The 27,938-nt window shown below is 40.9% G+C and overlaps 1 protein-coding gene across 2 annotated transcripts in view; it reads left to right on the top strand.

Moving 5' to 3' along the window:
* Window positions 1-27,938, top strand: part of NR3C2 (nuclear receptor subfamily 3 group C member 2) — a 459,143-nt gene that overhangs the window by 341,956 nt on the left and 89,249 nt on the right. For both annotated transcript variants that reach the window (XM_040331880.1, XM_040331870.1), the window contains exon 4: window positions 1,209-1,325. In XM_040331880.1, coding sequence (XP_040187814.1) covers window positions 1,209-1,325 — 117 coding nt within the window. The remainder of the gene's footprint in view (window positions 1-1,208; window positions 1,326-27,938) is intronic.

Raw genomic sequence — 27,938 nt, 5'->3', positions numbered from 1 at the left:
GTTACTTGTTGCTCCATTTTAGTCCTGGTGGTCAATAGGACAAGTAAATCTCCTCAGCTAGGACATGAACAGCAATAAAAGCCTATCAGAGGTTCTGATCCATCCCTACTGTATTCAGAGCTAAAATGATTTAGATACGCTTTAACTGATAGTATGCAGAAGAAAGAATTGCTGTGTTTGAAAGCCTCTTTCAATGTGCGTAAACCTATGTAACTTAAAGAGGGGGTTCACCCTATAACATTTTTTTTTCTAGCATTAAATTAAGCATAGTAGCGTGAGCTACAGTATGCCTTTATTTTTATTTTTTGCCCCGTACTCACTGTTTAATCCTATAGTGAAGATTCAGACTCCCCGCGGGGAATGGGCATTCCTATCCAGAGGGAAGATGATTGACGGCCGGCTCTGGCGCGTCACGCTTCTCCGGAAATAGCCGAAATAGGACTTGGCTCTTCACGGCGCCTGCGCATAGTCTGTGTGCAGGCGTCGTATATCGCCGTGAAGAGCCGAGACCTACTCCGGCTATCTTCGGGGAGCTTGACGTGCCATAGCCGGCCGTCAATCATCTTCCCTCTGGATAGGAACGCCCATTCCCCGCGGGGAGTCTGAATCTTCACTATAGGATTAAACAGTGAGTACAGGGCAAAAAAATAAAAATAAAGTCATACTGTAGCTCGCGCTACTATGCTTAATTTAATGCTAGAATGTTGTTATTGAGGGTGAACCACTGCTTTAAGTGATTTAAAACCAGTGCATGCATGCCGCTACATTATTACTTTTTGCTGTTAGAAATAACTAATATGTGTGGGTTTTAAATCATTTTTTTCTGTTTGCCCCTGCATGTCTGCAATTCAGATGTGCTTTATAACTGTTTATTCAGAGTTGGTAGGGAAAAGCAGGGTAATAGAGAAGATCCCACAGTAAATGACATCATTATATGAAATGTAAATGATTCTTCTTTGTTAAATTACAGTCTCTCAAGCATATATATTTCACTATACGCCGCATTGTATCCATCACTGTCTCTATTTTCCTGTACTCCGTCCAAGTTCTTGTTTCGATGTCACTACATTCCCCATTTCTCATCAGTTTTGACTGGCTCATCTTTTTTTAATCTTATTAATCTTGAAGTGAGGATTTACAAAGCAGTGCATGCACTTGAGATGTGAAACCACCGAGATAGAAAATAATTGTTGCTTATGTATTTCCAGGGCAGCACAGTTATCTCTGTGCAGGAAGGAACGACTGCATTATTGACAAGATCCGGAGGAAGAACTGTCCCGCATGTAGATTACAGAAGTGTCTCCAGGCTGGCATGAATCTTGGTGGTAAGTAACACAAAATGCACATATTCAGTAGAAATAGATCCTGTGCGTTGCCAGGCGACTGATTGCTTCACTTAGTGCTGTGATGCAATCGTCATATAGGTATGTAAACATGTCTGGAAGCAAAGTACAGAAAATCACCTTTATATTAGTTCATAAAATAATGCCTGGCTTGTACAACATGTTAACATTGGAAAATAATTAACAATCAAAATATATATTGTACAAAGTCCACCCCACGGGATGCATAACCTTTTAATAAACAGTGGTGTCCATAGGGTAACAAGCAGTAAGACAGCACATTGACTTGGTGGTTGGCACAGCTCTTTTGAAGCACTGGCTAGGTGCCCTTCTAGGTGGAGTGTTTGCCTTCTCACTCGTGGGTGTATTTTAGACACTCCAGTTTCCTGACACAGACAAGTGACATACTTGTAGGTTAATGAACTTTTGAATAAATAATGTTTTGTACCTTTCATACACCATAACATCTTTAATTATACAGTAAAACCTTGGATTGCAAGCATAATTTGTTCCAGAAGCATGCTTGTAATCCAAAGCACTCATATATCGAAGCAAATTTCCCCATAAGAAATAATAGAAACTCAGATGATTTGTTCCACAACCATTTATTCATAGGTGTTTCAGTTTATAGTCCATATAAAAAGATATAGCAATGTAATAGGTTGTGTAACCATAAAATGTCCATCCACAAATGGAAGCCTCCACAAGGGGATTAGAAGCAAAATCCAGCAGGAGCCACAGAGTATAAAAGAGAAGAGATTTACATTTAATGAAGGTATAACATTTAGCAACTCATATGGTTGATGATAAAAGGAGGCACATCCAAGTATGGGTAAAGCTGTCCACATAGATGTCCTCTGCACCGCCGGCTCTCAATGCTGTCTGCAATAATGACCGGGAAGACTACCCTGAAAGCAAGGCTTGAAGAGCTCGTGGAGCGCAGTGTGGAAGGTATGACTTTGGCGGTGTAGATGACGGCCTATGTGGACAGCTTTACCCCGAATGCCTGCATACTTGGATGTATCTGTTTTAAACATCAACCATGTGAGTTTTGCTAAATGTTGGACCTCCATTAAATGTAACCATATTGCTTCACTTAGAGGCACCTTTTCTCTTTTATACTCTGTTGTGACATAGCACTACTTGTATATCAAGACATCACTTGTATATCAAGTCAAAATGTATTAACATGTTTTGCTTGTCTTGCAAAATGCTCTCAAACCAAGTTACTCTCAAACCAAGGTTTTACTGTATATATGTGTGTGTGTATATATATATATATATATATATATATATATGGTCTTCAAAAAGTTTCCGCACTTTTTAATAGAGTTGCAGAATTTTTTTTTATTTATATATATATATATATATATATATATATATTCTGTATAAACAGTATATTGGAGATATCAAGGGTCCAACCATATAATATTAATTTATCTTTCTTAATTTTTTATTTCCTGGTAATGTTGTATTCAGACACAAGGCTGTCTGCATGAACAGTAAATAATTTGATTGGCTGCACATCAGAATTAGCACCTTCTTCTACTGCATAGAGGCCTATTTAGTTGTGTCAACCTTTCATATGTGCATATGCCCTAGGCTAGGTAACAGTTGGCTATGAGGGATTAGCAGGGAGCATGAACATCTAAAGAACATATCCCGTATTTCTTATAACAATAGAATCTTTTTTGACTGTCCGCTATCTTGAGCACATTTGTTTTTGAACATTGTTACGTGCACTGCTGAAGGCATGTGTGGTATGTAAATGAGGATAAGGGCTACTATAGCTTTAATAATAATAAAATAACCGTGTTTGTTTTTATCACAGTGTTTGCACTTTTTGTTCAAGTAGATCCCTGAATATGTATGTGGCAAAATTACAAACAGACAAAAGCATAAAGACATGATTAGGATTCTGGCACATAAAATAAAAAAGTTTAGATTTTTGTGTAATTTTAGGCCATTTCACACACTGATACATTCTAAAAAATTCTACATTAAATCCAGATTAAAGTTTCTGGCAATAGAAGAACGTTTATACACACCTCTTGGATGGACAATGTTCTTGCCTCTCTTCTGTTCTCTTCTGCTCTATTGCTATAGCCTCTGGAAATCTTTTCAGTATTCAACACTTCTAGGAGAGTTAGATGCCTGTGTCCCCTGCGCACCTGGGCTTCAGCCTCTGACCCTTACATCACTTTGAAAACCTGCAGCGGTTCTCATAGGGCATGTAAAGTAGTGAGTATACAGCTTGTATAACAGTGTAAATTTGCTGTCCCCCCAAAATAACTGAACACACGGCCATTTTTGTCTAAACGGCTAGCAACAAAAGTGAGTACACCCCTAGGTGAAAATGTCCAAATTGGGCCCAAAGTGTCAATATTTTGTGTGGCCACCATAATTTACCTTAACCCTTTTGGGCATGGAGTTCACCAGAGCTTCACAGGTTGCCACTGGAGTTCTCTTCCACTCCTCCATGATGACATCACAGAGCTGGTGGATTTTAGAGACCTTGCGCTCCTCCACCTTCTGTTTAACCTCCCTGGCGGTATGATTATGTCTGGAATTTTGTACCAAAAGCGGTACCATTATTTTGCAAGGAAATTTCGCGTTTTACATTGTAGGCCTGTAATTCTTAGGAATAACTCACTTAAATCTGTCCAAACAAGAGTCTAGTAGACATCCCGGGTATGATAAAGTTTGAAACACAAAATCATAAATTATAATGTAATAAATAACTATAAATAATTATAACAAATAATAATGTAATTATAATAAAAATTATTCAATAATGTAATCAAATAAAAAACACTGACATTTTCTAAGTTGCAGAATTGTCGCTGTCATTACATTTTTTTATGACGAATTTCCCCACAAATCGCTATCGCTCAATACTGCAAGTGATTATAATTTATTATCGCTGTTTTCTAGCTGCTCTAAAATCACTTTTGACATAAAGGGACACTTTTGGTTGCTATGGACAATCTCCAGTTTGCAGGCAGAAAGAACAGTTTTTATTATATAAAAGAACATGTAGGGCACTGGGCAGACCACTAGGGACAAAGGGGGTGTGTATTTTTTACATACAGTACTGTAATCTGTAAGATTACAGTATACTGTATGTATTGTGTTTATTTTGTTTTTTGAATTTGGCGCCGTTCTCCGCCCCCATGCGTCATAACGTCGCAGGGAACATAGATCGGCGGCACACAGGCACTGTGTGAATTGAGCGAGGACGCTGCTTTCTCACACAGCGGGGATGCATCGCATGATCCAGGGACAAGGTAAGTAACTTGTGCCTGTGGACACTGCGAGGCGAGCCCGAGTCTGTAATACTGACATATTATCATACACATAGGTTGGATTTGATGGACTTGTGTCTTTTTCAACCTCTACTACTATGTAAGTATGTAACTTAAAATTACATATTAGAAGCTTTTTAGCACCAGGGACTGGTTTCATGGCAGCCAATTTTCCCAGGGACTGGGGGGGGGGGGTGTTTGGTGGATGGGTCGGGGGATGGGATATTCACAGAGTCTGTCCTCAGCCCCCCTTCACACCACAACCCCCCTTTACAACTGCTACCATTTTACACTCTAGGGCAGTGATGGCTAACCTTGGCATCCCAGATGTTTTTGAACTACATTTCGCCATGATGCTCATGCACTCTGCAGTGTAGTTGAGCATCATGGGAGATGTAGTTCCAAAATATCTGGGGTGCCAAGGTTCTCCATCACTGCTCTGGGGTCTCTGCTTTTAGTATATTTATATTTTAAAAGTAATTTATAAAGTAATTTTCTAGCAAAAAATACAGATTTTATTGTGTAAGAGAGGTTAACCACTTAAAATGGATGTAAACCCACTCTCATCCTTTCTAAACTACTGCCATAGTGCTGATCTCTAAGGATAAAGATGCCTCCTGCATGTATCCTTACCTGTCAAATGTCTCCCCTCTGTCTATTATAAGAACTGAAAAACTGCAGATTCTGTGGGTGGGTCTGTTGTCTGGAGCTCGGTGGGTGGAGTCGTGATGTCAGTAGACTCCCTGCCCTCCTCTACACTCCCCTTGTCTACATGCATTTTTTCCTATGTATTCCTTAGGCCTCGTACACACGATCGAGAATCTTGTCGTAAAAGAAACATTATTTTGCTCGACGAGTTTCTTGTCAGGCTTGTCGAGAATCTTGTCAAGCTTTCTTTGCGTACACACTGTCAAGACAAAATCTCGTTGTTCTCAAACACGGTGACATACAACACATACAACGGCACTATAAAGGGGAAGTTCCATTCCACTGGCACAACCCTTGGGGCTGCTTTTGCTAATCTCATGTTACTGTGTGTTAAGTAAAAGTTTGGTGAGAGACGATTCACGCTTTTTAGTCTGTTACAGCGTGACGAATGTGCTATCTCCATTACGAACGCTACTTTTACCGAAGGTGCGCTCCCGTCTCATACTTTATTCTAAGCATGCGCAGGTTTCTAAGCATACACACAAACGTGTTTCTCGTCATAAACCAGCCCGACGAGAAACACGACAAGGATATTGAGACTCCCGACGAGCAAAAAGAGAACTTGTTCTCTTTTTTTCTCATCAAGATCCACAACAGTTTTCTCGAGGGAAAACATACACACGACCGTTTTCCTCGGAAAAAAAGCTCTGCCACCAAGTTTCTTGATGGATTTTGTCGAGGAAAATTGTCATGTGTACGAGGCCTTACACTAAATTCTGCTATGATCACTAACATCCAGTCAAAATCCAGAAAAGTGACCACATGACTTCAGAAAATAATGCCTGTCTCCAGGCTAGTGCATGAGATATGTAAATAACCTATCACTCACAGCAAGGGGGCAGAACAATAAGAGTATTGCTCAGAGCTGGATTAACTCTATGTGGCAAGACTGGGCACAAATCATAGGAAATATTATACTCTACATTGTGACATAAAAAAAAATTGGGGTTTACATCCACTTTAAGGACCAGCTGCCGCAGTTGTACTGCGGCAATGTGGCTGGTTCCCACGAATTGCCGTCATTATACATTGGTTCGTACATGGCCAGCGAGGGAGCCAATCAGTGGGTGGGTTGGATTCAATGTCTGCCGGACACCTGTGACCCATTCCCCACAGTGACAGGACTGGGAACTGCCTGTGTAAACAAGGCAAATCTCCGTTCTGACAGGGAAGTCCACACAGGATCTGTGTAATTCCCCATTCACACAGTCCCCCATACAGTTAGTAAACACATGCAGGGAACACATTTAACCCCTTGATAGCCCCTAGTGTTAACCTTTTTCCCTGCCAGTGTCATTAGTGCAATAACCGCGCATATTTTTTGCACTGATTACTGTAATAATGTCACTGGTTCCCAAAAAAGTGTAAAAATCTGCCACTGCAATGTCGCAGTCCTGCTAAAAATAACTATTCGCCACAATTACTAGTAAAAAATAAATAAATAATTAAAAATGCCATAAATCTATCTTTCTAAATCTATCTTTTGTAAACGCTATAATATTTGCTCAAACCACACAATATATGTTTATTGCAATTTCTTTTTACCAAAAATATGTAGAAGAATCATTTTGGGGATATTTATTATAGCAAAAAGTAAAAAAAAAAATATATATATATATATATATATATATTTTAAATTGTCACATAAATAAACGCAGAGGTGATCAAATACCACCAAATAAAGCTCTATTTGTGGGAAAACAGTACATCAGTGTTTGTTAGGGTACATCATCGCATGACCGCGCAATTGTTAATTAAAGCGACGCAGTGCCGTACTGCAGAAAATGGCCCGGTCATTAAGTGGTTAAAATATTGCCCGAAATTCAAAGTGGTTAAAGTACAATTTCTCTTTTTATATCATGAGGCTACTAAGATATGTTATTTTGGCGTGTAAGTTATTTATGCTGCCTTCCTAACAATTCTGTTGGAGACCCCCCTTTCTTTTTCTTATGAATTTAGGGAAAGTCCCCGTTTAACTTTAATAAACAGTTGTGTCTATTACTGTAAAAAACCATACTGCTTGCTTTTTCTTGCTTTTGGATTTACATAGCTAATCTACTAGGCTCACATTCTTAAATAGGGTTGTCATTCTTTTCAGGAACACTTTTATACTGTGCTCAGTTTAATACAGAGAGACAGCACTGGTTTATTAGCTGTGGTAAAAGACTGTTATTATTATTATTCATTTTCATTGAAGAATAACTATACTTTTGGTGACTCATGCTGTGACTATGATTAAATAAAAGTCTGCTGTCATTAGATAATTTTTATTTTTTTTTGTAAAAAGTGATCTGTGTCCTTAAACGTTCCTCGGTAATTGTCTGAGTTTAATTTTACTAATGATTGGTAATAACTACTAAATGGTTTAAGCAGCAGTCCAAGACATTGAACATATTTGCAAGGAGTTCTTTGTCTGGGTACCCAGAAATTAACAGTTTGCACATGAAATTACCAGGCAATTGTCCCTCAGTGGTAGACAAGTAGGACAGGATTCTGCTGTAAGATTGTTTTTACAGTTATGGTCCTATGTGGAAGTCATTCTATGGCAATACTTTGCATTTTAAAATCGAAGCCTCAGATAGAAATGTAATATTATATTCGCTTCTGACAGTCTATACCAGGGTACTCCAAACGCTTCAAACAAAGGACCAGTCTTCAGACTTTAGGGGGGCCGGCTTGTGGCCAGTTAGGGTAGAAAATGCCCCGGCCCAGTGGTCAGGGGAGTAGTGCCCCATCATTGGAATTAGTGGAAGAAATAGTGCCCCACTGTTGTTGTCAGTGGGAGGAATAGTGCCTCATATCATGGACAGCAATAGTGCCCCAATGTCACAGTTTGGAGACCCCTGGTCTATACTACACATAATAGGTTTTGATCACATCAGGAAACAGTGGCAGAAATTGCTTGTTTTTTATTACATGGGGTACTGCTGATTTTTTTTCTCTTCTTATACAGTAGGATTTTTTGTACTACATATAAGGTAGAGGAAAATGACCCTTGGTAGACAGATCTAAACCTTAAAACTGTTGCAAGTACAGGGAGATGTATATAATATACAAAATGTTGTAGCATCCCCTTGAGGTTGTGTCTGTTAACTATTTGTTTTCATTGTATGTTAGTGTTTATCAAATTCTTATTTCCCTGTTCTTGGTGAAATTAGCCTTTACATCAATTCTCCTTTGCAAGTGCTCAAACTTAAAGCACCCAAACATAAATAATAATTTCTCTGATAGAAAGACAAATAGTAATGTCTTAGGAAAAAAATTGTGTGGATATGCATGAACTATTTGTAGGTCCACTCTAATGGAAAATCCAATTAAAATTGCTAATACTTTAAAGCAAAACTTCTGTTTTTTTTATTTATTTTTTTGTTTGTTTTGTTTTTTGTAATTTTTCTTGCACGTGATTGAGTATTTTTTGCAAAGTGAAATTACATCACATTCACAAAGCTCTAGGGAAAATTTACACAGCACAACTTCCTTTGCAAAGCCTATTTGCCTTCAGTAAATAAATCATTGTGAATCTTTTCAACATGTATCGTATCAGGTAATACAATACCTTGAAAAGTATTCATACCCCTTGAAATTTTTTCACATTTTGTCATGTTACAACCAGAAACGTAAATGTATTTTATTGGGACCAACACAAAGTGGCACATAACTGTGAAGTGGAAGGAAAATGATAAATGTTTTAAATTTTTTTTTTTACAAAGGCCGGGTTCACACTGGTGCGACACGACACTAGTACTACTTTGGATCCGACTTTGCCCTACTTTGGAAGCCGACATACGTCCGACTTTCAATGAATGGGGATCCGACTTGGATCCCTGCCAATACCAGGCACTGTGTTTGATATAAATCTTGAAGGGTAACTCCACGCCAAATTTTAAATAAAAAACCGGCATGGGTTCCCCCTCCAAGAGCATACCAGGCCCTTGGGTCTGGTACGGATTTAAAGGGGAACCCCTACGCCGAAAAAACGGTGTGGGGGTCCACCAAAATTCAAACTATTTATATAGGCATGGGACGTGATCACCGGGTGTTGTCACTCGGTGACCCCGCCCATATGACATCACAGTCCCGGGGATGATAGGACTGTGACATCATACGGGCGGAGACACCGGATGACATCACCCGGTGACCACGCCCCATGCCTATATAAATGGTTGCGTACCGCACACACGACATTATAGCAGGAGAGAGCGTTGAGTCAACATCAGGACAAGAGAAGAGGGAAGAAGACGGCGGAGAAGACCGGGCCCCCCGCTAGTAAAAGAGCTGCAAGAAGATAGTGGAGGGGTCTGGCAGAAAGCACCGGAGAGCGCGGTAAAAAGAGCGGAGAGTCAGAAGAGACCCCCATAGTCGGAATCAGACCCCCAAAGTCAGAAGAGACCCCCGAAGTCGAAAGAAGACCCTGGAGCTGCCTAATAAATTACTTTAAAAACCTGTGTAGTGTGTGTTTTTTTTCTTGACACTTTTCCCCAGGTGAATGGGTAGGGGTACGATATTTTTTTCACTTGGATGTTATAAGTTGCACTGGGTAAATACAGCTGCATAAATCAAAAACTGTGTCTGTCTTAATTTCAGGCTACAAATAAATAAAATGTGATTATTTTAAATTGGAGGGGGGGGGGGTGATTATTTTCTTTAGCCACTGTAATTATAAATAATATTGGAAAAATGCTAAAAAATTCTTTACATGCTCTTTTTTTTTTAATAAATCCTACATCGCTATTCGCACATCTATTATTATTATTATTAACTATTTCGCACCCGTGCCATTCCTAACACTAAAAATCAACCTTTTTTTTGCCAGAAAATGACTTGGAACCCCCAAACATTATATATTTTTTGCAGAGACCCTATAGAATAAAATGGTGGGTGTTTCAATTTTTTATGTCACACTGTATTTGCGCAGCGTTTTTTTAAACACAATTTTTTGGGGGAAAAAACACTTTCATTAACTAAAACAAAACATTTTTTTGTATAATGTGAAAGATGATGTTACGCCATGTAAATAGATACCTAACATGTCATGCTTTAAAATTGCATCTGTCCATGTAATATCGGCAAACTACAGTGCTTACAAATTCTCCATATGCGACATTTTAAACGCCTTTACAGGTTACCAGTTTAGAGTTGCACAGGAGCTCTGGTGCTAGAATTATTGCTCTCGCTCTGATGTTCGCGAAAATACCTCACATGTGTGGTGCCAGCACCGTTTACATGTGCGTGCAGGAGTAACGAAAGAGTTTGCATTTGCACGTAAGCACAGTGGGACGGGGGCACTTTACATTTTGTTTATTTTTTTTTTCCAAAACTTTTTTGTACTTTACTGCTATCATAAGGGATTAACAACATCCCTTGTGACAGCATGGGTCGTGACAGGTCCTCTTTATGGAGAGATCTGGAGTCTATGGCCCCGTACACACGGCCGAGGAACTCGACGTGCCAAACACATCGAGTTCCTCGGCCAGTTCAGCCCTGAAGCCGCCGAGGAGCTCGGCGGGCCGAGAGCTCCCATAGAACAACGAGGAAATAGAGAACATGTTCTCTATTTCCTCGCCGAGGTCCTCGTCGGCTTCCTCGGCCGAAAGTGTACACACGGCCGGGTTTCTCGGCAGAATTCAGCCAGAAACTCGGTCGGAAGCTGAATTCTGCCGAGGAAACTGGTCGTGTGTACGGGGCCTATTAGATCCCAAATTTCTCCTCTGGCCCCCCATGCAGTCGATCAGATGAAGAGTGGTCCGATCGGCTGCTTTCCTGGCCGCTGGTGGCTAGATAAACAAAGGGGCGGGGCTAGAAGTGATGAACTTTTTTTTCGCTCCCAGTTTCCAGGGTTACAGAGAGAGGGGGGCGACGTCAGTTCCTCTCTCTCTGTACAGGGCAGCCATCGCTGCCGGCTGCACTCCTTGCAGCCTCCATGATGAGACAGGAGAGGCGGCAGCGGTAGCAGGAGGGGGGGGTGGGACCCCCTTCCACCACCCACAGAAGTGAGCGAGTGGCTAATTAGCCTCTCAGATCACTTCTGCCTGAAAGAGAATTGTAGGTGCAAGCATCATCCCGATATAACCATTGAAACCCAAGGACCTACAGGTATGGACATACCTTGGGTGGGAAGTGGTTAAAATGTTTTTTATTATTATTATCATTACTTGTGTATAACACTGCTTTTAAGAAACAACTAGAAAGGTAAGACATTTTTGTTTAGGTGTGCTATTAGAATAGGAATACATTAAAATATATGGATTCTCACATTTGTCTGCAAAGGTGGGCAAACTCTTTAACACTAGCAGTTATTTTTGCCCTGAGCCATGTGGTCGTAATCTAAAGGGTCCAGGCTAGGCAGTTGGGTAGATATCACATATGGGGCTTATTATAGTCCTCTTTTTATGCATCCTAAGTGGAGATGTAAAGCTGTTATCAAAGAAAGAAAGAAAAAAGCCTAACCTATATAATAGTTTGTGTTTAATCTCTTCATAATCCTTTCTTGCTGCTGCTGTAACTAATGTACTTTAAATATGTTATTTACAGCTATTATCTATAATTCTAATGCACACAATCTAAGATGTGTGAGATTGTTCACTTTTTTTTCCTTGTAATCATGGTAGCCAGAATATACAAATCACATACATATTGTAAACATTAAAGCTATTGACAGAACTGTATACAACTTGAAGGAGATGTAACAAATCCTTAAATAGGAAGAAATATGCATGTGTAACTAGGTGGAGTTTTACAGCCCATGAAATGTACACCCATAATAATACACTCAGAATAACCATTGCTGTTACAAGCTAACATATTTATAGCAACTAGTAATTCTAAGGCATGCCTATCATGGCAAGTGCCTTTACATATGGAAGTCTAGTTTATTTTTCTAGCCCGCATGCATACATCCTCTGCGTTTTTTAAAAGGGCAATACTTAAACTGTTCTATGCATGTGTGATTGTATATGTATGCAACAATAAATATATCACAAAATAGAAAATCAGCTTTGGGTTTAGTTCCTATATTTCTCTAGGTTCATCAAAATGAAAGACAGCTTACACTGTAAGTCCAGAAAAAATAATATATATATATATATATATATATATATGTATATATATATAATATATATATATATATATATAGTACATCGCTGCAGTAAACACACATTTTCCTGTGCTTTACCCCTTTAAAATTTTAAATGCAGCAAGTACATAAAAATACCGATTGATTTGCTAGAAATTCTGTGTGCTTCTAACTTTCTGTTTGAAATGACACATTGGGGTTGATTTACTAAAAACAAATAAGCTTTATAATGGCTATTTCTCTTAACTTTAGTGAATGAGTGAGGTAAACATTCGCTGACTTCCATTATATAATCATGTACAAGCAAAATTACTACTTAAATGTAAGGAGTATGTTTTCTGTTTTTTTTTTTTTTTTTTCCTCAGATTTTTGACTTGCCAGTTAAATCTGTGTCTTGGAGTACAGTACGAGACACGGGATCTTTAATCTTTACCATGATTATATGCAGCTACCTTCAGTTAATTGACATTGGCAACAAACTACAGGGAAACCCCTTATATAACCCCTCCCACTCCAAGCTAACCTTGGTTTTGTGGCAAGCAATAGGGAGGTCATAAAAACAGAGGGGAGGACATGTTTCTTCCACTGTGCTCCAAGAAAAATATTTTACTGATAATTAAAAATTCTATTTTGATAGTTCTACAGTATGGGAGATGGGTGGGAGGGGTGCATACAACACCCTGCACAAAGTGCTTAACCAAGGAATGAGAGGCAAACAGTCTCTGAAAGAGAATGGAAAGGCATAGATTTTCCCTTTGAGAGTACTTAAAGCCAGATGTTGATGCAGACCGGAGGAAGGACTGGACATGTCCCACAGAGTACTTCCTAGGTTGAAATTTTCTTGCCTCGCATAAAGCAAAATAGGCCTTCCAGGTGTGATGGTAGACTTTCCAGAAAATTGATTTCCCAGCCTTAAAGGGGTTGTAAAGGTAAAAAAAAAATCACCTAAATAGCTTCCTTTACCTTAGTGCAGTCCTCCTTCACTTACCTCATCCTTCCATTTTGCTTTTAAATGTCATTATTTCTTCTGAGAAATCCTCACTTGCTGTTCTTCTGTCTGTAACTCCACACAGTAATGCAAGGCTTTCTCCCTGGTGTGGAGTGTCGTGCTCGCCCCCTCCCTTGAGGGGGAGGGGGCAAGCAGGAGAGTCAGAACGCCCACTAACACACAGCTCCCTCCCCCCTCAAGGGAGGGGGCGAGTACGACACTCCACACCAGGGAGAAAGCCGTGCATTACTGTGTGGGGTTACAGACAGAAGTACAGGAAGTAAGGATTTCTCAGAAGAAATAAGGACATTTTAAAGCAAAATTGAAGGATGAGGTAAGTGAAGGAGGACTGCACTAAGGTAAAGGAAGCTATTTAGGGGGAAAAAATTGTACCTTTACAACCCCTTTAAGGAGAGTAGGGAGGACTGAATTTCAAAGGCCCTTGTCTCTTAGGACCTGGGCTTCCAGAACTATGCTGTCAAAGCATGTCTTGAAAACCGCTCGCAAACAGTGAAACTGGGATCTTTCACGTCGGAAAAGCGCACGGTGCCATGTGGAGTCCCCCAAGGATCCCCCCTGTCACCAGTGCTTTTCAACATCTATCTTCGCCCTCTCTTTGATATTATCAGTAGCCAAGAACTACTCTATCACTCTTATGCAGACGATACGCAATTGTATTTTCGCATCTGCAACAAAAAGGATCATCATCTCAGTTTAGAGAAATGTCTCTCTTCAATAGAAAACTGGATGACTAAGAGTTATCTTAAACTCAACAGTTCCAAAACAGAACTGCTTATGTTCCGCGCTAGCCGAAAGAGTCAACTGGCAACAACCTGGACACCGCCGCCCATTCTGGGCCAAATCATCACCCCTAGCTCCAAAGTCAAAAGTCTAGGAGTCATATTCGACACCTTCATGACAATGGACGCACAAATAGGGTCAGTAGTCAGCGGAGCGCACCATTTGTTGCGCCTACTACGCAGACTTATTCCATTTATCCCCAAAGAAGACGTAGCAGTCGTGGTGGGAACAATCGTGAATTCCAGACTGGACTATGCAAATGCTCTTTACCTCGGACTCCCAAAGTACCAAATCTCTCGTCTGCAAGTCGTTCAGAATACGGCCGCCAGACTGGTGACTGGGAAAAAACCATGGGAATCAATCTCACCTTCGCTGAGAACCCTTCACTGGCTGCCAGTAAAAGACAGAATTGCATTCAAAGCACTCTGCCTGACACATAAGTGCATCCATGGGAAGGCTCCGCAATATCTTTGCGACAAGATAGAACTGCACAATTCGAATCGCGTTCTGCGATCCACCGACCAAAATCTGGTCACGGTACCAAAAACAAAATACAAGTCCAAAGGAGAAAGAAGGTTTGCCTTTCAGGGTCCTAGACTATGGAACGCTTTACCAACCAGCATTCGGTTGGAGGAAAACCACCTGACTTTCAGAAGACGGATCAAAACTCTGCTCTTTTGATGTCATGAGACACGAACAGCTAGCGCCCAGAAGCGATTCAGTTCGCATGTGCCGCGCTTTATAAGTTTTTCATTCATTCATTCATTCATTCAAAGCTAGAGTTGAGAAGCAGTATGGTGTACTGGCCCTTGGGACAGGTGTTCCGAATGATCCTGGAGGGCCCACAAACTATGCAGGGAGTTTGAATATGCCCAAGTGCCATGTTCTGCTGGGCCATGTTGGAGCAGATGAGGGAAGACCTTAAAGCGGAGGTTCACCCAAAAATCCACTTTTTGACATTAGCTGTAGCATACTGCTAACATCTGCAGTATGCTGTTTTTTTTTTTTTACTTGTACTTATCGTTATATGAGCCCTTGTTTTCTGGCTCCGAGCGGGGAATCCTGCGGGGAATGGGCGTTTCTAAGCGAACAGGAGTTGATTCACGGCTGCTAAGGCGTGTCTTGGCCTCTGTTTAATCTTCAACTGCCACTGCACATGTGATCAGTTATGACACCAGCCATTGGATGGTTTGACAGTTTGGTTGAGAGCACAACCAATGTGACAGTTAGCATTCCCGGCATGCCAGGAATGTAACTGCTTTTTCAAACTGTTAAATTGATGGGTGAACCCCCGCTTTAAGGACTGGAAAAGAGTAGATCAGTTTGAATTAATCCCACAGCTTCTCTAGGGCATTCACCGTGTAGTCCAAAGTTTGTCGTTGAACCCAGACACCAGGAGATACACATCCATGAACCCTTACTTATTTCAAATAGCTTGAAACATCTCCAGATGGAGAATGCATTCCCCTGGATACAGTTGCTGGTGATTTAAAAAGTCCACGCACCATTTTCCACACCTAGAATGTGGACAGGGTCAAAACATGTAATTCTGTCCAAGAGAGTATTACATCTGCTTCCTTTTGTAGGGAGTGACTTCTGGTGGCTCTTTAATGGCTGATGAAGGTTATGACCATGAAATGTTTATGCTGGATTAATACTGGGTTCCTTTACAGTTGAGGACTGCTTCGCAGCCTGATAGGCTGGCATCTGTTGTGAGATACTTCCATGCTTTTTGTAGAAAGGGCTTCCTTAACTGGTGGAAAATTTACCATGCCAGGGGGAATCTGACTCTGTAAGTGAGACGCATGGGGCAGTCCAGGGACTGAGTCTGTTTATCCCTTGCTGCCAGAATGTTGTGTTACAATGGTCTGAAGTAAAACTGGATGTCCAGTACATCCTCAAAAGAAGGCAACCATTATACCCAAGACCCTCATGCAGGCTCGAGGCAAAGGTCTCCTTTGAGCCCTGAGTGCCCGGGTAAGAGAGCTGAGGGACAAAAGTTTGTCCTAGGGCTGGAAGACACTGGACAGAGATGATTCTAACATCAGGCAGCAATAGGATCTTCACATATTAGTGGGCAGATCTTTTGGAAGCATAAAGCGAGAAGAAGGTGTGGAGTTCAAAACTCCAGGTTGTAGCACCGGAAATTATACTCTAGACTCAGACATCTGAGAATTCCTGGAACCAGAAGGCCAACAAACACCCATCCTCCCCACTCTAGCAGCTTGGGTTACTCCATCACTGGGAAGATGGCTTGGAGCAAGACTTGGCTAGTTGGGAGGGCCACATATTTTTACAAAATAATGTTCATGGCTTAGATTTGGAACTGGAGGTCTAATGCCGCGTACACACAATCGGTTCGTCTGATGAAAACGGTCTGATGTACCGTTTTCATCAGACAAACCGATCGTGTGTGGGCCCCATCAGTTTTTTTCCCATCTGTGAAAAAACTTAACCTGTTTTAAAATTATCTGATGGTTAAAAAAACGATAGAAAAAAAACGATCGTCTGTGGGGAAATCCATCGGTTAAAAATCAACGCATGCTCAGAATCAAGTCGACGCATGCACGTCGTTGTGTTTTACATCACTCGTTCTGACACAATCGTTTTTTTAACTGATGGTATGTAGGCAAGACTGATCAAAGTCAGCTTCATCGGATATCTGATAAAAAATCCATCAGACCGTTTTCATCGGATGAACCGATCGTGTGTACGCGGCATAAGAAGAACAAAAGTAACATTTCCTATCCTCAGAAGTAGAAAATCTACATGTAGTAGTAATCCCCAGGGAGAGAGCGAAATGCTCAGCATTCTCATCCCGAATGCGTCCTGAAGAAGCCTAATGGCGGAACGCATTAATGCACTTGGGCTCACATCATATACTATGTATTTCTATGTATATGATTTTTAAACATTTTTTATGTCTTTTTGTATACCATGTATGTGTCCATGTCTTATTAAAGATTATTTTTCTATACCCCCATTGTTTACTGTGCCATTAAAGTCCAGCCTGGGGTTATCCCTTGGGGCTCCCCCCCTTTTTTTTACCTTCATAATTATTAACGGATGTGGCAACATGAGTGCTGTCCTTTTATAATTTCAACCTCTACACTCTGTATGCTGAAAGTTCAGCAGTCAGTAGTGTATAAGTTACAGCAAATCATACAGATGGGCAAAGGTCAGGATTATCTAACAATCTGTGAATATCACATGAACATTACATACTCGTGACCACCAAACTCTATACATTGTATTGTAGTACACACCATTTACTGGCTTTTCTGCACAATTGATAGGCCTATGGCAATTGCCTTAAACATTACTTACTCTTGACTACTGCACTCTGTATGCTTGGTTGTACATGACATACTCTTGACCACTGCATTCTGTACATTATATATTCCTTACACTTGCATTTAATATGCTATAATGCTTTTATATGCTCCTGACAAAAATGTTCATTGTTGTAACAGTTGCAATTTCGAATTAGCTATTTTAATTAAAGCAGAGTTCCACCCAAAAGTGGGACATCCGCTTTAACCTTTTGGCATTATCTTTTTTTGGGGTGAGAGTGGATACCTTGTTTTCAGAGGGACTTCCTGTCCCACTTCCTCCTTCCCCTTCTTGGCCGCCTAGGTGACTCCTCCTCTCGCCCTAGATGGACCCTCCCTGACAGCAATTTTCTGGGACATGTCACAGGTCTCATAAGATTTGCTGGCCAATAGCAGAGTGCAGTGCAACTCGCACATGCGCCCGGCCATGAAGCCATAAGCTGTCATGGCCAGGTGCCCACAGTTTCTATGACAGAGGAGAGGAGGGAGGGAGGAGCGAGGCTGGTACAGGTAAGTGTCTGTTTATTAAAAGTCATCAGCTATGCTTTTTGTAGCTGCTGACTTTTAATAAACGAAAAAATGGGTGGAACTCCGCTTTAAGTTCTTCTTTAAGGAATGGAAAGAGGTACATTTACTAAATCTGGAGAGTGCAAAATCTAATGGTGATGGTAGCTAATCATCTTCTAACTTCAGCTTGTTCAATTAAGATAAAAAAAAAATGGAAGCTGATTGGTTTCTGTACAGAGCTGCACCAGATTTTGCACACTCCAGTTTTAGTAAACCAACCCCAAAGTGTTAGCTCACTGTCTATATTGTGTGTGCTGGAAAGCATAATTAGTCAAAAGCATTTTTATTCAAACCAGCATTTTGTTTTCTAGTTTTTAGATGGGGGAAGGATTAGAATGCCTATTGGAATTTCACTGCTATCCTGTTAATATTAAAGCCCTGTACACATGGGCAAGAATCTCGTCAGGAAAAAAACTTTGTTTTCCCTGACGAGATTCTTGGCAAGAATCTCTTGTCGCCCGAGTGTACAGACTCTCCTTTCAAAAGAACCGCGGTTCTCTTAAAGAGAAAGAACGCGGTGACGTCATTGCGTACGACGACCATGCGTTTGTCACCTTTGATGCCGTCGCCGCCATCTTGCTGCACCTTACCTATGCCTAGAAAGCTACCATGCATGCGTCTAAGTCATATGGAGCATGCGCGGGTTTCCATGGCGACCAGGTAAGTATACACACTCTCGGGTTTCTCGTTTCTCTATTTTTCTCGTATAGATTCTAGGCAGTTTCTTGTCGAGAAACCTGAAAGCCTCGTACACACACTCGGTTTACTCGGCAAGAAAACTCTGCCAGCAGTTTTCTTGCTGGTTCTTGCCGAGTAAACCGAGCGTGTGTACAAGGTTTTACTGTCTAGTAAAACATCTGCAGGGGTGATGGTAATCTTTCTAACAAAGCCTTCAATAGCAGTAAGACAATGATTCTAATCCTTCCCCACTTTATCCAAAATAAAAATGTTGTCTAAGTGTACTCTTTAAAAATTATTTTGTTGAGGTTTTTTGTGTGTGTGAGAGTCTGGCTTCTGGCACAGAAATCAACCTCTTCATGATGGATGGTAAAACTAATCCCAATGCCTGAACAACATTTTGCAACTTTGACATGTGTTAGTAAAACTGTACATACAATCACAACTACTTTATGTATCCAGTTGGATCATACCTTATTTTCAGGACAAATTGGGCTTTCATTTGGTGGTAAATAGTGATATCTCCTGTTTTTTTATTCTCAGAGAAAACTGTTAATCACATGCAATGAGGTGGGAGCGGGAGGGAGCCGGGTCGAGCTGCACTGTGTGTGTCAATAGACACACACAGAGAGGCTCGGGATTGATCCCACATATATGGCATCATAGGAAGTGACTTCCTATGTTTGGACACGGAGAAGAGGAGGAGACCAGAACACCGGTAAGGGACTGTAGAAGAGAAGAATCAGAGCCGCTCTGTTCAAAACCATTGCACAGAGCAGGTAAGTATGACATGTATTTATTTAAAAAAATAAAAATAAAATTGCATTCATGTCTGTACTTGTATGTGAATAAATGACTAAAAATACATTTAAAGTGTTATGTCAGAGAGACTTTAAACTGTTCATGAAATCATGTAGGAGATGCTGGGTGACTCAGGCCAACAAATAACTGGTTTACATTTTCACATTCTTGATTGTATGGAATACTTTTCCTGTCCATGGTAAACTTTCACAAATATTTGTAGTGGGATGTTTGTAGCAGGCTATTGACAATCATCACAGGACCATCAGTTCTTGGGACTTGTCCAATCTGATAAATCTAACTATTAGTCTATGATAATTGTTGTGTTGTGTGCTTTAATAATGCCTTGAGGACCTTTGACATGAATTTGAAGTCAGTAGAAGGTCGTATCTACCCATCAACCTTGGGCAGGATCTGCAGTCAGTTCCATTTCTGGAATACACCCTAGTACTACCACTTTCATGACCAAAAGCTGCTGTTATCAGGACCAAAGAAATGGTTCAATGTGGTGCTGAAAAGGAGTTTCTATGGTTCTGGTCAGGGAGTGTATATACAATAGGAAAAAAAAAAATTACACAGAGTAACAAAATAAATCTATTTTCCGATATTCAGCTTTAAAAAGTCAGATTACTTGTTTATTTCATTGGAGTAACGTGACGAAGAAGAAAAGCAATACAAGAGATGCAGTGCAGAAGATAAACTGCTAATTTTAAAGATGCTTGATTTAATATATATATTTTTTTTTTACTTTTGTATGACAACAGGACTGATAATGCTGGCATGTCTAAAACGATTTCTGCACAATTACTACATAGAAGGGATTCAGTGATTCAGCCACAATCATGAAACTGTCAATTTTATTAATGAGGCAGAAACCTGAAATACGTGTTCCTCATTCCTGCTTTAATATAATATCCCTTATTATCTTCTAGGAGTTCACCTCAAATGCCCTTTCCAAGGAGGGCTGAGTAAGATGAATACTTGGGCATTACTATGAAAGAAGACTTTCTTAAAGTATTTCACAAGTTCTTATATTCAGGAAGCCTTTCACACAATTAGTGGCTTTGAATAATTTTAGACCCTTTAAAAAGGAATCCCTATACATTATTTTACAGTTTATAAATAAATAAGGCAATGTGAAGATTAATACCTTGGTGGATCTAATTAAATGAGTGTAATTTATTTTGTACTGTATTTTGCTGTGATCTGCACATTCAGGGTTTGGAAAGTTTAATATGAGTGTTTCAGCAAAAGTTCATAAAATGTAACCTTGGCAAAGAAAAAAGGATCTCTGATACAGTAGTTTTAAAAATATTTTTGGAAAGAGCATTTAAAGTTTTTACATTAGAAAGTTGAGGTAAAATCCTAATCGATGGAATCACCTTCTTACAATATATCAGTAATGGACCTATTCTTTGTATACATCAGCGGCGGTGCGTCCATAAAATGTGCAGGAGCGTCGCCCCCCCCCCCTCCTGTCACTCTCTAATTACCATAAATAGATTCATGCATTGCATGAATCTATCTATGGTTGCTGCTGGCACCCCCTATTCAGGTATCCGGCCCCTTTTTGGGCACCTGAATTAGGCGCCCAAAAATGTGAGACGGGGGCGCAACGCTGTGCGTTCCCTTCTCACTCAGCTGTATATTAGGAAAGCAAAGGAACTTGCTTTCCTAACATTGAACTGCCTCTCAGCCAATCAGGTGCACTGGGTCTGTGTTACCTGTCACCTGATTGGCTGAAGTGACAGGCGCTGTGATTGGACACCTATGAGGTGGAGCAGCAGAGAAGATGGAGGACACCGGACACCGATTGCCACCTGCCGCTGTCACCCGCTGTCCACCCAAGACAAGGTAAATGATGGGGTGCGCAGTGGCAGCACTTGGGGCACAGTGGCAGCACATGGGGCACAGTGGCAATATTTGGGGCACAGTGGCAGGGCTGAGTTATGGGCACTGATGGCACTGACAGGTGACTGGCACTGATAGGCGGCAGTTATGGGCACTGATAGGTGGCTGGCACTGTTAGATGGAACTGATAGGCGGCACTGATGGCACTGACAGGTGGCTGCCACTGATAGGTGGCAGTTATGGGTACTGATGGCCCTGACATGTGGCTGGCTCTTATAGGCGGCTGGCACTGTTAGATGGCACTGATAGGCGGCAGTTATGGGCACTGACAGGTGGCTGGCACTGATAGGCGGCAGTTATTGGCACTGAAGGGTGGCTGGCACTGATAGGAGGCAGTTATGGCCACTGATAGGTGGCTGGCACTGTTAGGTGGCAATGATACTTATAGGCACTGACAGGTGGCTGGCACTTATGCAATGTGAGATAGTGTGTACTGTGTACAAGTGACATTATTCATTCAGCATTTACAAAACCAATTTTACTTGCCGAGGCCTTCCTCCTGTTATGATGTTCATCCTGCTCTCCACCCGTCCTGCTCTCCGCCCACTCTCTGCCCATCCTGCTCTCCGCCCACTCTCCGCCCGTCCTGCTCTCCGTCCACTCTTCCGCCCACTCTCAGCAGTTAACACGATCTCAGCCCCCGCTCTCTGCCCCCGCTCTCCGCCCCCTCTTTGCCCCGCCTCTCTGCCTGCTTGTCACCTAAAACAAAAAAAAGTATTGACAGAAGCATCGGGAGCATTTGCGCAAGTACAAGTACTCGCTGCGTACTAGTGAGTGATTCTAACTCTGGGGGAGCTGGGCTACGAGTGACACGACAGTGATCGCTGCTCCCGATGACCTAGTTTACACAGGCATCCCCCTGTTCTGCCGCTCCGTGACACGATCACGGGCATCCGGCGGACATCGAGTCCGCAGGACCCGCGGTCACACTCACGGAGCTTGCAGCGGGCCCGCAATGTCACGTCTTAAAGGGAACGTACAGGTACATCCATATGCACAGCGGTGCCATTCTGCCGACGTAAATAGTCGTGCAGTGGTCGTCAAGCGGTTACACAAAATTGTGTTATGGTCATTGTTACCCAAATGTTCCTTTATATGAACATTAGTAATAAGCTCCACATGATTTGAGATTTCCAGGTCCAGCAGAGCATTATTTCTATTTGGGACTTCTTACTGCACCATTATTCCATTCAATTTCAGGCTAGGTAAAAGCTCCCATTATTACCACTGCCCCAGCTCTTGGAGCCCTCTATCATGTCATGGCTGATCATTTTCCTTTTGCCCATGTATTCATTTATCTAGCTTGTCCCTGTGTTACATCACACATGTGGGAGTGCTAATGTGATGAAAACACAGCTTTTCCAGCATGGTAATCTTTCAGTGAATGTTCTATTTTTTTGTGGCTGTGTCTAATTGCTGCATTTTCACAAATGCTAGACTGAGAGACTCAGGGATGATATGTCATTTCTTAGCAGGAAGTGTCAGTTCCTTGGCTACAGACATTTTTCATGCAATATCTTGTGCAGTGCCATGCCACATGCCTCATGTTTGAACACAAACAGAAACTTCTGACACCACAATATGAGGTTTTACTATACTATAGGCTGTGCATACAGGCCAAACATTTACAACATGAAACTTCATGATCAAGGTACGTCTTATGCAGTTAAAAGCACAAGGTGCAGGTAGGCAGAGGTCTATAATGCCCTTCAGATCAAGTAATCCGCCTTCTGTCAGTCATGTTACCAGTGTTCTTTACAGGCACAAGAGACACATGTTGTGGGCTGTGGGCTGAACCTGAAGGCAGCTTTCCATGTTTCAGGAATTTGTGCCTCATAAGTATGTCATAATTTAAAAAAATAAAAAAAAATGATCATTATACTTTTGTATCTCATGTATTTTTATGCATTATGGTTCAGGTCATAAAACTGATGTTTTACTGTATTTATCATTTACATCATTATTATTATTATTATTATTATTATTATTATACAGGATTTATATAGCGCCAACAGTTTGTGCAGCACTTTATAACATCAGGGAAGACAGTACAGTTACAATACAATTCAATACAGGAGGGATCAGAGGGCCCTGCTCGTTAGAGCTTACAATCTAGAATCATATTTCCATTTAACTACTTTGCTAGCTATAGTGATAGTAGATCGAATTTGAAGAAAAAAATCTAGTAACAATAATAATAATATAAAAATAATAATAAACTGTGATAATAATGCTTTCTAATATTGCTCCTTGTCTGAGGTCTAGAGAAAATCAAGAAATTATATTGAATTGAGAAAGCTGTAGATAGCTGGTCCTTTAAACTCCTACCACTGCCTCCCAAATGCCTGGCTCAGTGCACAAGACTGAGGGATAGACACCATATGGTCTGTCCTGTGCAATCAACCAGGCGCAGCCCAAGGAGATTATTCCGTCTGTCACAAAAAGTATTTGCTGACTCACAACGGAAACAGGTCTTTTTTTTTTTCTTACATTTGTGTTAGCTGCAAGTCTCTGATTATAAAATGTTGCATGTTGTTTTTATATATTAAACATGCCATTTTGTTTTAAAGTAACTACTTTATGGGAATGTTCAAATATAAATCAACGTGCAGCATTTTAATTGCGTGTATGTTATGTATTAAACTACAGGTATTATATAAATATGGTACCAAGGCTCTTCAGTTCTGAAAACCGCTTCATGATATGTTCACAACTGATTGTAATAGTAACAAGGACACTGAAAATAGAGCATTTTTTTAAAAAACAACTTTATTATGATGAACAACAAAACAAGTGACTGCATTTAAAACATTTCCATTTATCAGTTTTTATAGAAAGTGCCACCTAACCATATCTATTTAGATTCTAAACATTCACTGGTGGATAATCGATGAGCACAATTTTTTCTCCAGGCTCCCAAGAAGGCCATTCTATTCCTCTGCTGAACTTTGCTATCTTGCCACTCACACAGCGTAGGGATGATGAAGCCAGGCTGTCAATCTATGACTGCATGTCAAAGATGCTTTGACCCTTGCTCTGATGATTATATGTTACTGCTCTCTGCATACATCAGGGGCAGTGATTAAAGATGGAGAAGAAGGTTTAGATGGTTACGTTACAAAGAGTTGAATTTTGCATATCAGGCCTGGGGAACACAGCACTTATACAAGGTTTGGACTCAAATCTCTGTATTGAATTTGTAGGTTTTCTCAGTGCTTGTGTGAGTTGTCTGAAGGTTGTCCACAACAATCCTCTGCCTTCTTTCCTCCGATGTACCCCTACTGTATGTATAAGTGGTATGGGGTCATGACTGAAGGCTTCTGTCAGGGACAGGGACTGATGAATGAGGGGTGTTTCCTTATGACCCCAGTAGTTTAATATAATAAAGGATAAATGAATGTCACATCTAATAAGATTAAGTTTAGGATGGTAGTCTGTCAAGAAATCAAAACATTCCAAGTACAATGGCTTACTGTAAATATATATGAAATATATATATATATATATATGTTCACAGAAACTGTACTGTGGACTGTAGGTCTGGATTAATGTTTGGAAGCACCATACAATGACTTTTTTAATGTTTTATCCCCATCATATCAGAAATATTTACAGTGACTTACAGTGGACTTGCAGAAATGATGGTGTCCAAGAGCCCATGTCCCTGTGGCTATATGCCAGTCTGATTTTCTGTCAATTTTTCTTACTATAAGGAGAAACAGCACTGCATTTAAAAAAAGAATGTCTGTTTCTTAGTTTTTTTTTTTTTTTAACATATTAGTGTGAATGTGATATAGTTTTATATGTACTGAGGGGGCAGTCGTATTTGCTGATTACAATTGCAGGCAATGATTTGTACTTAGTAATGCTTCACAGTGCGCATATTTATGGCTGTGTGAGAGAGAGCACATCCAGTACGGATTTACTGTGGGAAGGTACAGTGGTGGGGAACAGTACCGATTAGCTAGAATTATCCAGAAAATTATCACTACTTTCTCCACAATTATTTGGAGCAGTCGTTGGACACTCTCCTTGGATTTTTGAGTCCTATGCGCAGCTTCCTGGATGATGAATGCAAATGTTCCTCCAGTATTTTTTTGATAACATACTGCATTCACCTTGCCATCAATTTTGACCAAATTTCCTGTGCCTTTGTAGCTCACACATCCCCAAAACATCAGCGATCCACTTCCTTACCTTTCATCATAGGCCTTTATGATTGTCGCCAAAATTTTGGTCTCATCACTCCTAATGACTTTGTGCTAGAAGGTTTGAGGCTTGTCTCTATGCTGTTTGGCGTATTGTAAGCGGGATACTTTGTGGCATTTGCGTAGTAATGGCTTTCTTCTGGCAACTCGACCATGCAGCCCATCTTTCTTCAAGTGCCTCCTGTGCATCTTGAAAAAGCCAAACCACATGTTTCAGAGGGTCCTGGTTGTTGTGGCTGAAATTTTAGTTGGTCTACCTGACCGTGGTTTGGTTTCAACAGAACCTCTCATTTTCCACTTCTTGATTAGAGTTTGAACACTGCTGATTGGCTTTCTCAATTCCTTGGATATCTTTTTATATCCCTTTCCTGTTTTATACAGTTCAATTACCTTTTCCCACAGTGTGCATGTAAACACAGTTTATTGATAATAAATGGCTTCAGCCAAACACTAACCATGAGTGAAATAAATGTTTTTGTGTTATTCATATTCTCTGAAAAATGGCCAAGAAATCATAATTCTGCCAGGGGTATGTAAACTTATGAGCACAACTGTGTGTATGTGTGTGTGTATATATATATATATATATATATATATATATATATATATATATATATATATATATATATATATATAATATTATTGTTTTACCATGGTAAAAAAAACAATTGCCTATCACCAGGAAAGAATACAAAGGGTCTTTTGGTTACTCCTTTAGATTGTAAGTGCTCACAGTCAAGGCACTCCTACATTGAATTGTATTGTAACTGTAATGCCCCCTTACTTTGTATAGCATTGTACAAACTGTTGACTCTTTATACGCTAATCCGCCATAACATTATGACCACCCACCATAACCCATCGAGGCATGGACTCTATTAGACCGCTAAAGGTAAGCTGTGGTATCAAGCAACAAGTCATTAGTAGCAAATCCTTTAAGTTGCAAGGTGGGGCCTCCATGGATCAGACTTGTTTTACCAGAACATCCCACAGATGCTTGACATTCCAAACTCATTGTTGTGTCCTTTAGACCCATTCTTGAATTTATTAAACCAGGCCACCTTTTTCCATTGCTCCATGGACCAGTTCTGATGCTCATGTGCCTATGAACACAGGTCAGCATGGACACCCTGATCAGTCTGTAGCTTCAGCAATTTGAGCTACTAATTGATTGGACTACAAGGGCCAGCCTTCACTTCCCATATGTAGGCAGGTGCCTACTTTTGGGGTGCACACTTTATCATGTCAATATATTGCACTGTCTGTTAGTGAGTTTCTGTGTACAGGTTGCATTGGGAATTAGGCAAGGATTACGTCTGCTTATCCCCAGGTGTTCTTGGTCCTTTCCCTTGTGCTAGCCCATAAATACAAGAGGAGGTAGTCTCTAAAGTTTGCTATTCTTTCCTCATAGGAACTGACAGAAAGCTGTGCTGCAAGATGTAGATTCTCTAATGACACGTGGCTACCCTTTTGGGGTAGTCGAGCCAGAACCAGAACATGGGCCTTAGACCAGTACTCTCTCTTGCTTAGTGGTAAGACATGGGGCGAATTTAGCTGATTTAGTTAGAATGAACTGGAACTGTGTCAGCAATGAACTATGAAAGACTGTGATCTATTAACCCTGTGCTTGCAAAAAACTCCAGTAAATGTTCTCAAGTATGCAAAAGTCCTGGTCTGAAGTTCTCATCAATGGGGTTCATGTAAGGCAGGTGTATTAAAAGAACAGGGCTTGCATCAGGAGATGTGTGCTACCAAGATCTACAAGTGGAGAATGCTGCCAGAGAAGATCTGATTGCTGTAGCCGTTAGTAGCTGGTAGTGTGTTGGTGCTTAAGCTGCCAGCCGACATGTGTTCAGTGTGACTGGCGTGGAAGACGGAGTGCTTTAGAATAGAGGGGGTGTCTGCGTGAGACCCCCCTCCCTATTGGCCAGTGCCCCTATGTACCCAGATCCAGACTTGCGTCACAGAGCCCCTATGTATCTAGCTGTACTCCACAGAGGGGAAAAAGGTGTGAAGAAGATCCTCAAGAGTTGGCTTAGTTCACATAGCATGTTACTGGGACTGAGTTGGCATCAATGCCAGGCTAGAGAGCAGGATACAGGCTTCACGGTATCCCTTCCAAAAGTGCTGCACCATGTAAGGAGGAATCGTTAATTGTGCCTCGAGCTGTGCACGTCTTTACGTTAGAGGTGCCCCCTCATGACCGCATTATCCACCTGCACTG

This window comes from Rana temporaria, chromosome 1 (genome assembly GCF_905171775.1).
Source record: "Rana temporaria chromosome 1, aRanTem1.1, whole genome shotgun sequence".
NCBI classification, from domain to species: domain Eukaryota; kingdom Metazoa; phylum Chordata; class Amphibia; order Anura; family Ranidae; genus Rana; species Rana temporaria.
This window is presented reverse-complemented; position numbering and strand designations above follow the sequence as displayed.